Source organism: Phaenicophaeus curvirostris, chromosome 5, assembly GCF_032191515.1.
Source record: "Phaenicophaeus curvirostris isolate KB17595 chromosome 5, BPBGC_Pcur_1.0, whole genome shotgun sequence".
In the NCBI taxonomy this organism is placed as follows: domain Eukaryota; kingdom Metazoa; phylum Chordata; class Aves; order Cuculiformes; family Cuculidae; genus Phaenicophaeus; species Phaenicophaeus curvirostris.
In genome coordinates this window covers 14,278,685-14,292,663 of record NC_091396.1, presented here as the reverse complement: position 1 = coordinate 14,292,663, position 13,979 = coordinate 14,278,685, and the positions used below count along the sequence as shown (strand labels likewise).

The 13,979-nt window shown below is 37.1% G+C and overlaps 1 protein-coding gene across 3 annotated transcripts in view; it reads right to left on the bottom strand.

Moving 5' to 3' along the window:
- Positions 1-13,979, bottom strand: part of INSC (INSC spindle orientation adaptor protein) — a 131,624-nt gene that overhangs the window by 39,341 nt on the left and 78,304 nt on the right. For all 3 annotated transcript variants that reach the window (XM_069857651.1, XM_069857650.1, XM_069857652.1), the window contains exon 7: positions 12,941-13,066. In XM_069857651.1, the coding sequence (XP_069713752.1) occupies positions 12,941-13,066 (126 nt within the window). The remainder of the gene's footprint in view (positions 1-12,940; positions 13,067-13,979) is intronic.

Here is a 13,979-nt window from a genome sequence, read left to right as displayed (position 1 = left end):
CGTTGGTAAGAACTCTGCCCATACCATTTGTTTCTCTCCTAAACAGCTTAATTTATGCACAGGTTTCTTCATTATGACTTTTTCACCTATTTATTTCTCTTTAGAGCCTAATCCAAAACCAGCTGGTCAAACTGAAAGTTCCTTTCTGACTTCTGTTGTGTGTGTCCATAACATCGCACCTGTGTGTCTCTGTAAGAGCCCTAATGTCTTTTTGTCTGTCTTTGTTTGGAAGTAGCCTTATCTGGATCTCAAAAATTCTTTGGAAAGTGGATGTGGAAGGGAGACCAAGTTTTGCTCTTGTGTACATCCCATGGAGCTTTGTTGACATGCAGAGGGGAATCTAAAACGTCTATCAGTGAAGAACTTGACCTTTCCTATTAAATATGTGATCAAATCTATTATGTCATTACCAAAACTAACAGCATGTTTAGAAAAACCAAATGTTTCTAATAGTTGCCTGTGCTCTAAGGGACTGCAGTGGATAACTGACCCTGCTCAAGCACTAGTAAACCACACAGGGAGTCTCAGTAAGAAACAAGGTCCATAACAAACTTCTTAGTGTGGGTTCCTGTAAAACATGTATGAATAAAAGACAAATATTGGAACTTTGTTAATATTGTTAGCATCTTAAAAGTGTAAAATTCTTTTCTTCTGATTAAAACTAACAGTTTTTATCATATCAAAAAATCTTGTACTCAGCGATGTGAAAATAAGGTCATCTGGCAGTTGTATACAAAGTGTAAAGGGGGCGCGCACACACACACAGAGTATGCAGGATTCTCTATACTAGTAGATCTTGTCAAAGGCCTTACAGAAGTCCAGAGAGGTGACATCAGTAGCTCTTCCTTTGTCCGCTAACATAGTCTGTCCATCAAAGAAGGCCACTAGGCTGTACAGGCAAAACTTGCCATTGCCGAAGTCAAGCTGTCAGGGATCTTTTCTAATACTTTCTTTGTGAGAAAAAAAAGTGACAAAGATAAGGCCTTATAAAAACTCTGGTCCCACAGGGATTCTTTCTGCAAGACCCCATCTCACCTGAAGATCCTTATCAGATCAAATTTTTACTTAAGTCAAAAAGCTAGTGGAGTTAGACAAACCAAACACCAAAGCTTTCCAGACCAGGTTTATGTCAGTCCTGATTAACCTGTGGACTTCACCTGCCTAGTAAAACACAAACTGGAGGGGGAAAGCCTGCCATTCTCTGACACACAGCAAAGTATTTCTGAAAACTGAGACTGATTTTGCCTATCAGTATGCCCTGGTCCATACAAAATCTTGCTCATCCATTCCCAAGGACTGCAAATGAACAAACTGAAAGTGCTCTGAAAAGGAAAAGCTCTAGACAGTACTGGCAAAGGGAGGAACACTCAATGGAAGAGATATTGTCTGGGAACGTAATGATAGAGAAGTACAAGACAGTAAATACATGAGCAATAATGCTAGATTTTTGGTCTTTCAATAACAGGATTATTATCTTAAACAGATGAAGTTGTTTTTCCAACAGCTCTTTAAATGTTTTTGAAGATGCTTTATGAAACATGAAAGTTTTAGTACAAATCAGGCAGAGTGCCAGATCTAAGTGGTTTCCTGCAAACTAGCCTAAGCAAAAAAAAAACATTATACTGATGCACGAACATGCCTCTTCATCACCTGCCATTCACTATTATTTAAGCTTCACTTTAAGAAATACAGGAAGACTCATACCTATCATGGGCGAGCTCCAGCTAAGCCACAAGGCAGTTCTTAGCTCATTAAATTTACATAATGAGGTAAAAAATCTTCTGCAATTGACTTTCTTTGTTTTCATCTCATATGCAAGATAGTTCATCTGAGTAACTCAATACTTCCAGCTCTGACTTAAAACACACATCACAAGGAAAGGATACTGAGTTTCAGCTAATTAGTCAATTAGCTTGCAGTAAGTTTGATTTCCTCTGGTTTCACAACTATCTCTGGGAAAAAAAAACCTCAGCTGCAGTAAAAGTTAGATTTTACTGCATGCAACATATACAAATACTGACATGAAAATCCTGAGATTGTTTTGTATTTATGTAATGCCACTTAGGTGGGAAAGTTGACCCATTTAAAACAAGCAAATCTACTGGCAGAAAGTTTAATGGAGGCCAATGCTAGAACTGGTTGAAGCTGTAATCATAAAGAAGATTTCCATATGTGCTTTTGCCCCATTTTGCAAAGAATTTTCTCACATTGCTGTAGTGATAGGTACTGGAGAGAAGGAAAGAGTAAAGAGGTTTTGAACCACGCATTTTGACCATAATTTTGGTAAACATTGAATGAAAATGAATAAAACCCACAAGTAGCCATATGTGTATAAAATGAGATTTTGCAAGATACAGCTTTGTGTGTATCCCTCTCAGTAAAAAAAAACAGAGCTTGCACATTTTGGAAGCACTGCTGGGACCTGATTTGCAAATGGTACTTAGTACCTGGAGCTAGAAAATATTACCAGCTTACACCTGCACCAAACCCTGTGTCACAGCAAGACTCTTACAGCCTCACAGCCTAAGCAAGTGTGAACACCAATAAGTGATGTGACGTAAAAGGCTTGTTAACCCCATGTTGAACCCAAGGAAGGGTAATAACGCTCATGGGAGTACAAAAATTACAAGAGTGGTTTTGGAAAAGAACCAAGGTCTAAGTTGAGCTTCAGCTGAGGTTCACGTATTTTGCTACTTTGAACTACTACTAAAAAAAAAAGCCCAAGGAAGTGGTTGAACCGAGAAGCAACTCAGAATATGGGTGCTCTCAGAAGAAAAAACATCTTCTGCAGTGCTCTCGGGTCCTGACTCTCATCCCAATAGATGACTAATATTCATTACCAGATGAAAGTGAGCCAGTCACTTTGTGTAGCAGCCTCCATCATATTATCCTCAGGTATGATTTAAATCCATTTGTTTCTAGATGAGTTAGAAACTCCAGTAAATGGAACATACAGAGCTATCTGTTTCCAACTGCCATACCCCAGAGAAAATAAATACCTATTAGCTGGAACCAGAAGAAATATTAATTTTTTTTATTTTTGAGAGGTTTTGTTCATTCACTACTTCTGTAAGTGTGGGTTTACATGACTGAGGAATTCCACAGATGCTGTTAGATGAATGAAGAAAGGATTTTCTCCTTTTGCTATTTAGTAATGCACGTGTGTCAGAGTTCAGTCCTTCAAAGTTAAACGTGTATGAAAATTTTGTAAGCCTATATTATGCAAGGAGAATAAATAGACAAGAAACCATGTAGAGCACTAGAAAACTCCAAGAGTAATAGTTAATTAGGGCAGGAAAATAAACGTGGCAGAAGCCTTAGAAGAGAAAATCATGCTAGTACTGAATTCTCAGGCTCCAAAGGCATTTAAATCCCTGTTATTTAATCAAAACTATGAAGGTATGTGTTGCTTCCTGCAGAGCTCTCTGATATCAGTGGGGTTTTAGGGAAGCTTAAAGGTAAGCTAAACAAGAAATGGAGGTCCTGAGCAGTAAACTCTTTGGACTTTTCTAGTTAGTCACAAAAATCGACAACAATATTGAGTCATGAAAATCAGCAGCTAGATGGGTCAGTTTGTGTTAGTGTATTTAATTTCCACAGAGATTTTGTGAGGGCAGAGCTATCAAATGTTTCTGTCTCATTGATTAGGTATTTTCACCCCATCTCTTCTCACAGTTTTTCACCCCATCTCTCCTCACAGTTGCAGATACAGCTGTTAAATGTGCACAATGCAAGCACATTCACTGTGTTTACATATGGATACAGATGCAGATACGTGATGCAACAGTTTCCTACTGAGTGAGAAGAAAAGAATTATGAAAGCTACTCATCTGATAGGTCTTTCTATAAGGCAATGTCTTTCTGTTTCATTTGTGCCTGTATCAGGGACAAGAGGAATATTTGAGGTCCAAAATAGCTCTCTCCCTGCACTCTTTTTAAATGCTTCAATTGATTCTCATTAATCTCTGCCTTCAGTTTAGAAGCTGAGTAAGCTGGATCTTTCATCTTAAAATTAAATTTGCTTGATAGATTATTATTATTATTAGGTAGGGAAAACCCACCTGCCATTTCACGTGTTGCCTTCTGCTCCTTCAGACGTCATCTGTGGATCATTTGCTGCCCTGATCATTGTCATCACTTTAACCAATATTTTAAATCATTACAGAAAAATCATCAGCTGGTGATTTCCAAATTATTTTTCATTTATAAAATTCTCTTAACATTCTGACTTTTGAAACGTAAATCTAGAGCTATTTGGAGTGCTTTAAATAAAATACTTAGTGAAATACAAAATCAATAGATAGCATAAAAAACCAACATAAATGACTGCAAAAACTATGTGTAAATTATATGGGAGCCAAACAAGTGCAGAGTGGTAACTTGGCACCAGCTCAAATTTTCAAAATTAGGTTGGAGGGAATAGCAATCTACAGGCACTGCACCAATTTGCTCTTGCACGTTTGAAGCATACACCTCAGCAACCTAGTATAGTCTGAGGATTTTCCTTTTCAGCTTTCAAAATCTTTTTCATGAAACTTATCTTCTTATAGCACAAAAAAAAAAAATCGAAAGACTCTTTTTTCTACACCTCAGCTAAAAAAAAATGTGTAAAAAAGACAGAGCCAAGGGATAGATAAGAGAGATTATGACTACGTCACCAGACACCAAAGCACACCTAATTCTATTAGCTCTCACTCTGTATGAACACAGCTGTGCACTCATGAAAAAAAACCAAACCCACAACAGAGCAGTGGCAAGAAGTGCTCTCAGTTTATCATAATACCTGGATGCTGCTGCAATGCCTTCTCCTGATCAGGTCTTACTGATACATGACAAAATCCCAAATGTAACACTGCAGATCTTTAGGAAATTTTTCCATGTAGACGTGTTATATTGATCCAGGTTTAAGCAATGTGCCACTTTAAGCACAGGGCAAAGGGTCACAAAGCCTAAATCTGTGGCTGACAGGGAAGGCCTCACACTAAAAAAGCAAAAGACCCAACTCATTCATTGGGTTAGAAGACAGCTCAACACTTTGCTATCAATTTATAGCTAAATTAATATATCAATTAATAGACTGCCTGCTGCACCTCTATTGCAAAGACAGACACTATTTATCAAAAAGGTCTTGTACCTATTTGACCTGACTCTGAAAGTTTGATTTGTTCCACAGTACTATGTGTTCAGTTATCACCAACCAAATATTTACTCTCTGAAATTTATTGCAAACTGAAACCCCAATTATGAAGAGACCAACAGATACACATCTCTACAGACATTTTTAACAGGTAGTGGTTCTCTTGTTTTTAAATGACATTACTGACATTCTTAAGGCTAAGTCTATGTGTATGTGCTTGCAGAGTCTGGGAAAATTCCTGATCTCTGAATGAGGATCTATTGATGAATAACAGAATCTGTGTCCTCCAAAGACAGCTATTCACCAGCTCCGTAGCTAAGTCTCACATTGTCCTACTTCACCAGTATTATCAAAATGTTTTTCTTTAATGCTAGCTTGCTGATTTCTTTCTCCATTTTCTAAAATCTATAATATGATTTAAGTGAAGCAAGGTTTGTAAAGAGAGGTAATACCTTTTATTAGAGCAACTGATACATATCTCCTTAGACCACCAGGGCTACAACAACACAACCACTATAATTTAATTACTCATTTTAACAGAATTTGAATAATGGCAGTGACCTCAGTCAAAGCATTTTGTATATTCTTCTTTTCCTACACAGATTTGGCAATGTCCCATAATCCTACACTAACATGTGTGTCTTTATTCAATTCCGTGTCTCTTGAATAAGTCCATAAAAAAAAAAGCTTGCTTTTTCTCACTGAATGATAAAGCAGGTAGCACCATAAAGCAAACAAATTTTAATCTGCTGTGTAACTGGCAGAAGGAACAGATGATACTGCAGAGATTAGCTACCTGGTGGTTTGGAGGGGGGGGAGGGGGGTCTATGGAAGGGGGAGCTTTTTTTAAACCATGTTTTCACATCTGTTTTCAGTATGGATGAGGTGCTAAAGGGCATGGTTTAGTGTTTTGATAGGAATGGTTGGACTTGATGATCCAGTGGGTCTCTTCCAACCTGGTTATTCTATGATTCTATGGAACATGTTCATTACATAACATCCAAAGCATTTTGCCCTAGATCTGCAGCCTGTTGCATCTGAAAATTGTCAGATTCTTCAATGACCCAAGAAGTCTTGCTACACTTGCCCCGGATTGTGCTGAAAGAAGCTGTATTTACTAATTATGTATACATAGCCGTGTAATCAGGAGGTAAAACTTGAAACACCACCCAATATATACAAAACCAGTAGTTGAGGAAGGCAGTTCCTGCACTCTCAGATATGATTTAATGAATCTTGCAGGGGCTTTGACAGAAAGGTAATTTGCCAAACCCAGCACATTTTTCACTGCCAATTAATTAAACAGCCTTACTGAGAAGAAGTGTCCAGTAAATTAAAGAGCTGCAAGTTTAGAACTTTACATTATCTAATTGTACCACAAACTCAACTACTGAAATAGGTCTGCCTGGTTATAAAAAAGGCAATGTAAAAAGCAGCTTTCGAAAATGTTGTTTCCCTCACTGTTCCTTAGGGTAGACATATTTCTGTCTGATCATAGCTCTTCACTCTCCTCAGACCTACAGAATTATCCAGGGATAATAGTGAGACACAGTTTCCAGTTCCAGCTAACAATGACACCAAGCTTCAGTGTGTTCTGCGCTGCATGATAAAAGTTACTCAAATTAGTCTTTAAAAATGTTATCGTCCTCTCTCAAAAATTGAGAACAACAGAAATCTCTTTATCCATTCCTGCTTACTGCTTGTAATTTCAAAGCCTGGCTACAGACAGCCATGGAAGACAAGTGAAAACAATGTTCTCAGATGGAAAAAAGGCCATTACCTGAATCAGATGAGTTGACTCTCCAGTCAAAGGGTTATAAAAGAGATGTATCACTTGAGCTCTTTCCATCTAAATAATCTCATATGTTCTTAGCACACAAGCCGGTGTTCTGTGGTTTTAAGCATGCAGAAAAAGTTTCCAGTCTCTTCCTAACCATGAAGCTTCACATGTTTCTCCTGTAAACAAACACTGCTTTGGGGAACAAACAAGAATGATCTTCCCCTTCATAAAACAGTGTTGAGAATATGTCTATCAAAATGACCCATGAAAAGCTTGAAAAGAAAAGGGTCCTTCAACAATCTATTACGTGCTAATATATTCTAACAGTCTTTGCCCTATCTCAGGAGACGGAATAACAGGAAATTTTACGCTCCATTAATGAAAACTAGATTTTGAAAATTATGGGGGTTTTGAAAATATTTTCAGTAAAAAAATAAATGTTTAATCTTTTTAAACTCCTGAATTCAACAAATTTTAAAATAAAATAGCTATGTTATTTTTATCATCTTATAGTACTAACAAATCACTTATCCTGAAACTGAGTGCAAAACCACTGAAACGGGACATAAGAATTTTTCATACAATAACCATAAAAAAAGAAAAATAAATATTAACACAAAGTTCTTCTCTAAGGACTGAGAGGTAATAGGCTGAGGCAGACCTCTGCACTTCCCAAGACTTAGTCATTGCTGGAAGTCCTGTGAATAATACACTACCTGTCTTTATAAAAATCAACATTTTTCTGCTTCCCAGGAAGCTGCACAGTACTCTTGCACTTCTGAAAAGAAGCAAATATGTTTTTAAATGTAGCAGCCTATGCGTCTCTCCTTCCTATTCACTGGCTATCTCACACATGTTTTGCAGGAGACCATTACTAATGTTTTGTTTCCCCTGGTATTTTGCATTTGTGACATTTAAATATGAAGACAGCCATATGGTTCCTTCAGATCAGGCAAATTTGCCATCTTTAATACAATACGAGTTTATTTCCATCATATTCCAGGTACTATGAAAATAAAAGCATTCACAACTGTGGAGCATACATATGCTGTGACAATTAAATACGTGGGCCACCAGCTAATGTTTACATTCAGATTTTAGAAGTGCTGGCTGTACCCCCATACCGGGTCATCCAAGCTGTCAATCACAGCTCTCTCCAAAATTCTCATTTCTGTCTTACCCTATAAATAAGCAAACCTTAGTGGTTTTAGCAGCTGAGATTTAAGGCAACACATATACTTCATCTGAGACAAGATTACTTTCTAGTTTTGACTGAGGCTGATTTTCAAAACAAAATTCAAAGTAGTTAGAGCTGAATGAAGTAATCCGCTCACATTCAGCCAAAGCTAATGGATATAGTAGCAGATTCTGTAATATACGTTTTATTAATTCTTACCAAAAGTTTGGTTTTCATATATATTGTTGACAGGTTACATCCCTGTGACATAGAAACTATTATTATGGATAAGATCATGGTTGTTCTTCAAAATCAGACTGAGTTCATAGTGAGCAATAAATTTTAGGTCACTCATGTTTAAGAAGTCTTTGTGAAATTCATATTTTTCCCCCAACCACAGAAATTGTACACTTAGGACTTGCTTCCCCATTCTACAGATTCTTTTTCTGGAGGTTAGTAATTAACATAATGCTTTTTAACCAAAGAATTCAAAGCAACTTATAATCTATACCTAGACAATTTTGCTTAAAGCATAATGATAAAAGCTGTATCATTTATTAACAACTGTAGTCACCAGTGTCTCTGGAATATTTTCTTTTAATGAGTTCATTCCAGGTGTCTGCTTTCTGGAGTAGTTTAAATAGCATAAGTAAGCATACACTGCACAGTGTTAATATTTAGGCAGCTGCTTGAATGACTATTTATATAAATTATTATGGTTTGTGGCATTTGTGCCTTGATCTAGGTCCCAGCTGAGTTGCAGATTTTTAATGTAATCATGTTTCATATGCAGGGCAAAAATTGCAGTACCTGGCATTATTGGTTTGCTATTTATTTCTGAACTAACTCTGCAGTTCTTTCATTGCAGCAGGAAGTTTGCCTCAGTGAAAATCACACCACTGATCATCAGCATAGGGCAAAAATTGGAAGGCAATGCCTTCTAGCACCAGCCAACAAGTAGTGTACAGACAGACCTGAAGCAGAGGTACTGCCACAGTTTTTAGACTTTAACGAGGCTACATGTCAATGGATGTGTGAAAGACACTTTGTTTAGAGAGCTCTGCAAAACAAGGGCCTAATGCAGCCTCTGGAAGGGAAAGAGCTGAAGAACTGTTTTAGGCAAACAACGTGTAAAAGATATATGATTGTATTCAGATACAGACCCATTTCCCAGGCAATGCTGCTTCATGTTGAAGATAATATCGCTTATATTTTTTGCCCGACTCCACAATGAAAATAGTATTAAAAGTACTGTTACTCTTAATGTGATTTGCAGGATGTACATTATCAGATAATCACTTCTTTTTCCTTTTAATTTTTCAAAGCACATTCATAATGGTTTGGGTAGTCTTCCCTCTAGAACCCTCTACAGATGTTGAGAATCAATGTCCCATACATCGTTGCGTTTCTGTCCTAAACCTCAGGGCTTCATGCACAAACAAATCTCTATGTGCAGCAGTAACATAATTGTTTGGTTTCCAGTCATGCTCAACTTTACCAAACTCCTTTCAGTTCTTCTGACTTTAGATATTTTCTGTATTATCTGTTACTTGTATTATATATTGTCTCTGGAAAAAACTCTGGAATGCCTACACCAAGAAAAAACATCCTTTCTGATGCAGTGACCTTTCTCCTAAAAACTTTGTATGCTCAAATGCACAAGAAAAAGTTGACAAAGCTTTCTTGTGTACAGGGGCATGAAGCTACAGGAATAATGCAAAGGAGGAAAATTAGAATCATAGAATGGTTTGAGTTGGAAGGAACCTTAAAGATTATCTAATTCTAATCCCTCTGTCATAGCTTTTCCTGCTCCTCTCTGAAGTGGGACCGGTCAGGCAGCTGAGACCAAAGAATACTGTAAAATCTGCTGATGTCACAGTGGATTGTGAAGTTAAAGCATACTAAGCTATTGGACATCCACAAGCAGTTTGAATCATCAAAATCGTCGCTTGTGGAGCACTGGTTGCACCAAACATCTATTTACACATAGTCCTCAGTCACAAAAAAAAGTCTGTTTCTTCACTAGTTTCTTAGTTCACTTGCCTCACTAACTTGTTACTGTTGAGTTCCCTGACCTCTGTTGTTCTTGTACAACAATGTGACGGTACCTTTTCAAAAGTCAGTAAAGCACTTGCACGTGAAACAGTAACTATTCTGAAACTGACATTTTAGCCAACTGATTATGCATTATTGTACATAGAGCCAACTATATTCACCTAGTAAAAGCTAGTCATTGCAACGACTACTTAGTTATTGCAATTATAGCAAAGATGAGTTTGATTAGAAGATGAAAAAGCACTGATGACTTTTTCTACTGGGCTGGTAAGACCTCAGCGAAGATAGAATCATAAAATCATAAATTCATAGAATAGTTTGGGTTGAAAGGGACCTTAAAGATCATCTAGTTCCAACCCACCTGCCATGGGCAGGGACATCCCACTAGGTCAGGCTGCCCAAGGCCCCATCCAGCCTGGCCTTGAACATCTCCAGGGATGGGGCATCCACAACTTCCCTTGGCAACTGGTTCCAGTGTCTTGCCACTCACATGGTGAAGAAATTCTTCCTTATATCAAGCCTAAATCTGCCCCTAACCAGTTTATACCCATTCCCTCTTGTCCTATCATCACAAGCCTTTATGAACAGTCCTTTTCCAGCTTTCTTATGACCCCTTTCAGGCTGAACAAGCCCAACTCTCTCAGCCTGTCCTTTAATGGTTGTGAAATACAATTGAAAAATGAGGGGTGCATGTTTGGGTTGTGTGAGTTTGGATTTTTGTGGGTTTGTTGGTTTTTTTTTTCTTGAATTACCCAGTCCGAAGAGTTTGGCAGACAAGGTTTATTTATTGAATGAAGTTTCTGTGATTAAAAATCAAGTTCAAGTTGCACTGATGTTTTAATGCACTAGGTGGCATAATGATATTCACATTACAGAAAATTAAATGCTTCACGATCACCAGGGTACTTAGTTGGATATTAGAAGCTGTCCTTTCTGCCAGATAAGAAATACAATAATTTCTGTGATGATAGGAATGCCAATATAGTTAAACTTCTTTTTGTTCTTTGCAAGAGTATCTCAAAATTTCAAGATTTTAAAGAAAAAAAAAAAACATTCTTAACGAATATAAAAAAAATGGTCCGCTGTTCACACCAGAGTACTGGTCATCCGACCCATGCATTTTGCACTGATTCCGTATGGTCAGAGTATCTTGTTGTTTCTAAATAGGTGTGTAATAAGGATGAAAACAGTACAAAGAATAGAAAATACTTTTTGTTTACTACTCTTACTCAGCTCTATGAACTGGCATACCTGGTCTGTTACTAGCTGATAGATTGTTTGCAGATGGCATAACATTGTGCTATCCTGTGTTGTTTAACCTCAGTTAGCTCTTGGAGGGACATTAACCTACTTGTAGATAAAATGTTTCTTTTGATATATGAAATACCTTATTCTCCTCCATCAGAAACCCAGGCACATACTGCTATATGGATCATCAACAACAAAACTTCAGGCAAATAAGTTGACAAAGTGATAACCAAATATTACTGTCATAAACCTATCTGTTCAGTCAGGTGAGTAGGATGCATGTCCAGCCCCTTGTGTGGCAGACTTAGGTTTTCCCAAGATGAGATTTAAGAATTGAAGACCTAGGTGAAAAATAAACTACTGAAAGCAGTGGTGGGGATTCCATTTAAAAATCTCTTAAACTCTAGTAAACTCTATTCAAATCCTGACTTTAACAAAGTCTACCCTGAGTAATTTTCTCTTGTGACCAGTATTAAATTAGATCAAAGACATGTGAGCTTGAGAGTTATCATGTTTTCTACAACCCCTGTTTTGTCAGCTTTGATGTGTGCCGCATTAAATTCACATTGACGCTGCCAGGAATTGGAACAGGTGAGTCGAATCAATCTTTTCCATTTCTAACTCCATTAATTCCACTATTATAATGGATGTAATGAAAGATCCTTTTAGACTGATTCTGGTGTTAGTCCGAACCAGCATCATGTCAAAAAAAATTTAAGTCACCTTCATTTACTGTAAGCTCAGAGACTTCCTTTTTGCTACAGATGTTCTGTCATGGTTTGCTTGAATTCTGGGCTGTAAATTACAAGATATGTCAATGTGAAGTGGCAGTGAAATCATTTATCATTAACTTGAAGAGGCCATTATTCAGCAGTGGAAGATGACTGCTTTGTGAAATACAAAGGATGAGATCATGATTTAGTGACCAGAAGTGTTCATTTTCCAAAACACAGCAATATGTAGTGAGTGTGAAAAAGTAATGGAGCCTAAGGAGTTGATATAATTTTATCTGGATAATTTTTTAATATTTGCCATCCCAGTTAAAACAGGTTTTATGAGTCCTGCTGCTGATTAGCAGACACATTTTTCTATTGGTTCCAATTCTTTCTGTGCAATTACAGCTCTCACAAGTTACTGAAGTAGCACAAGCAGGTGCCCTACCTGAGTACCAGGAAAGGGTTTAAAGAGCTATAAAGCTTTCTGTCTTTTAAGGGTTATTTGAAACACTGGAGTTTCTAAATTAATGCTTTCGGAAGTCCAGAAATTGTAATTTCCCTACTTTTCTGACACGGTCACCGACACATTTAGCTGTTTTATGAAAATTATCCCCATTTAGAAAGTTTATTTGTTCAAGCAACTGAATAGGATAATGTCACCACAGGGACTCATTTTCAAAGACAAAAGAAGTGTTCAGCACAGAAAAAAAATGAGCACAGTACGGAGCATAGTATCAAAAACTGACAAATTATCAATTCCCAGAGAAATTAAAGTCAGGATTTCTGTGGTTTATGACACAGTCCATAAAGAACATTGAAGTGCCTACCTTTTCTAGCTGGTGCATCCCTTCCTCTACACAGCAAATAGATGCCAAAGTTCTCAGTGCCTGGGGATAAAGGCACCTGAAGCAATCCTGGCGACAGATCTTAAAGAGAGCAACTACACCTCCTTCCTGCAGGGGAAAAGCAAAAATCATAACAGCAGCACTGAAGTTTCCCAGGTATTTAACCAAGATTGGGATGGGGGGCAGACTCCTTCTGTAATTTATCTAAATTAGCTATCATTACAACACCAACAAAGATGATGTTAAGCTCACACTGAGAACTCAAGTTGATTAATGCTTATACACTAAGTGATGAAAAGGTAATATAGCCTCAGTGGGAGGTGTGCTTAAGCGATTGACTTTTACCAATTACAAGCACAATTTAAATTGAACTTGACATTCATGCAAAAATTACAAAGAATTATCAATAAGCAGCAATTAGAGTGACATTTGTCAGTTCAGCCATATGCTATTACTTTAAAGGAGGCTTTTGTTAGCATATAGTTCCCATTTCTTTACATTTTTGAGCTCCATAAAATATTTACTTAATGTTAAAGTATGAAGGAGAAGGTCATAGGGTTGAAAAGCTCTTGAAAATAAGGTGGAAACAGGTGTCAAGTTCTATACAGGTACAATCCATATCTTTATCTTCTAAAACATAAAATTTGCATTCTTACACTTTCTGTTCTTTAAATATGGCAATAATGTTGAAGATTTGATTTTATATATTATATATACACACATCCTTACACTATCTATCCTTAATTGTTTGCAACACAGCTTGCAAACATATGTGTTATATTCCCATAATAAAAGGAAATATACAAATACAGACAATATATGCACTTCAGGTGGTGGTGGTTTTTTGTATTGTCCTTTGTTTCAAAATGTTATGCCATCAAGTAGACTACAGATGTGTTATATTATATAAGAGTAAACATGTGATGAAGAGGAAAGCATTTAAAACATTAATGAGAGATGACAGTTCTCAGACTAAAGTATTCAGATTACAGTAGCAGATTAAAAATAGTTGGAATCATGG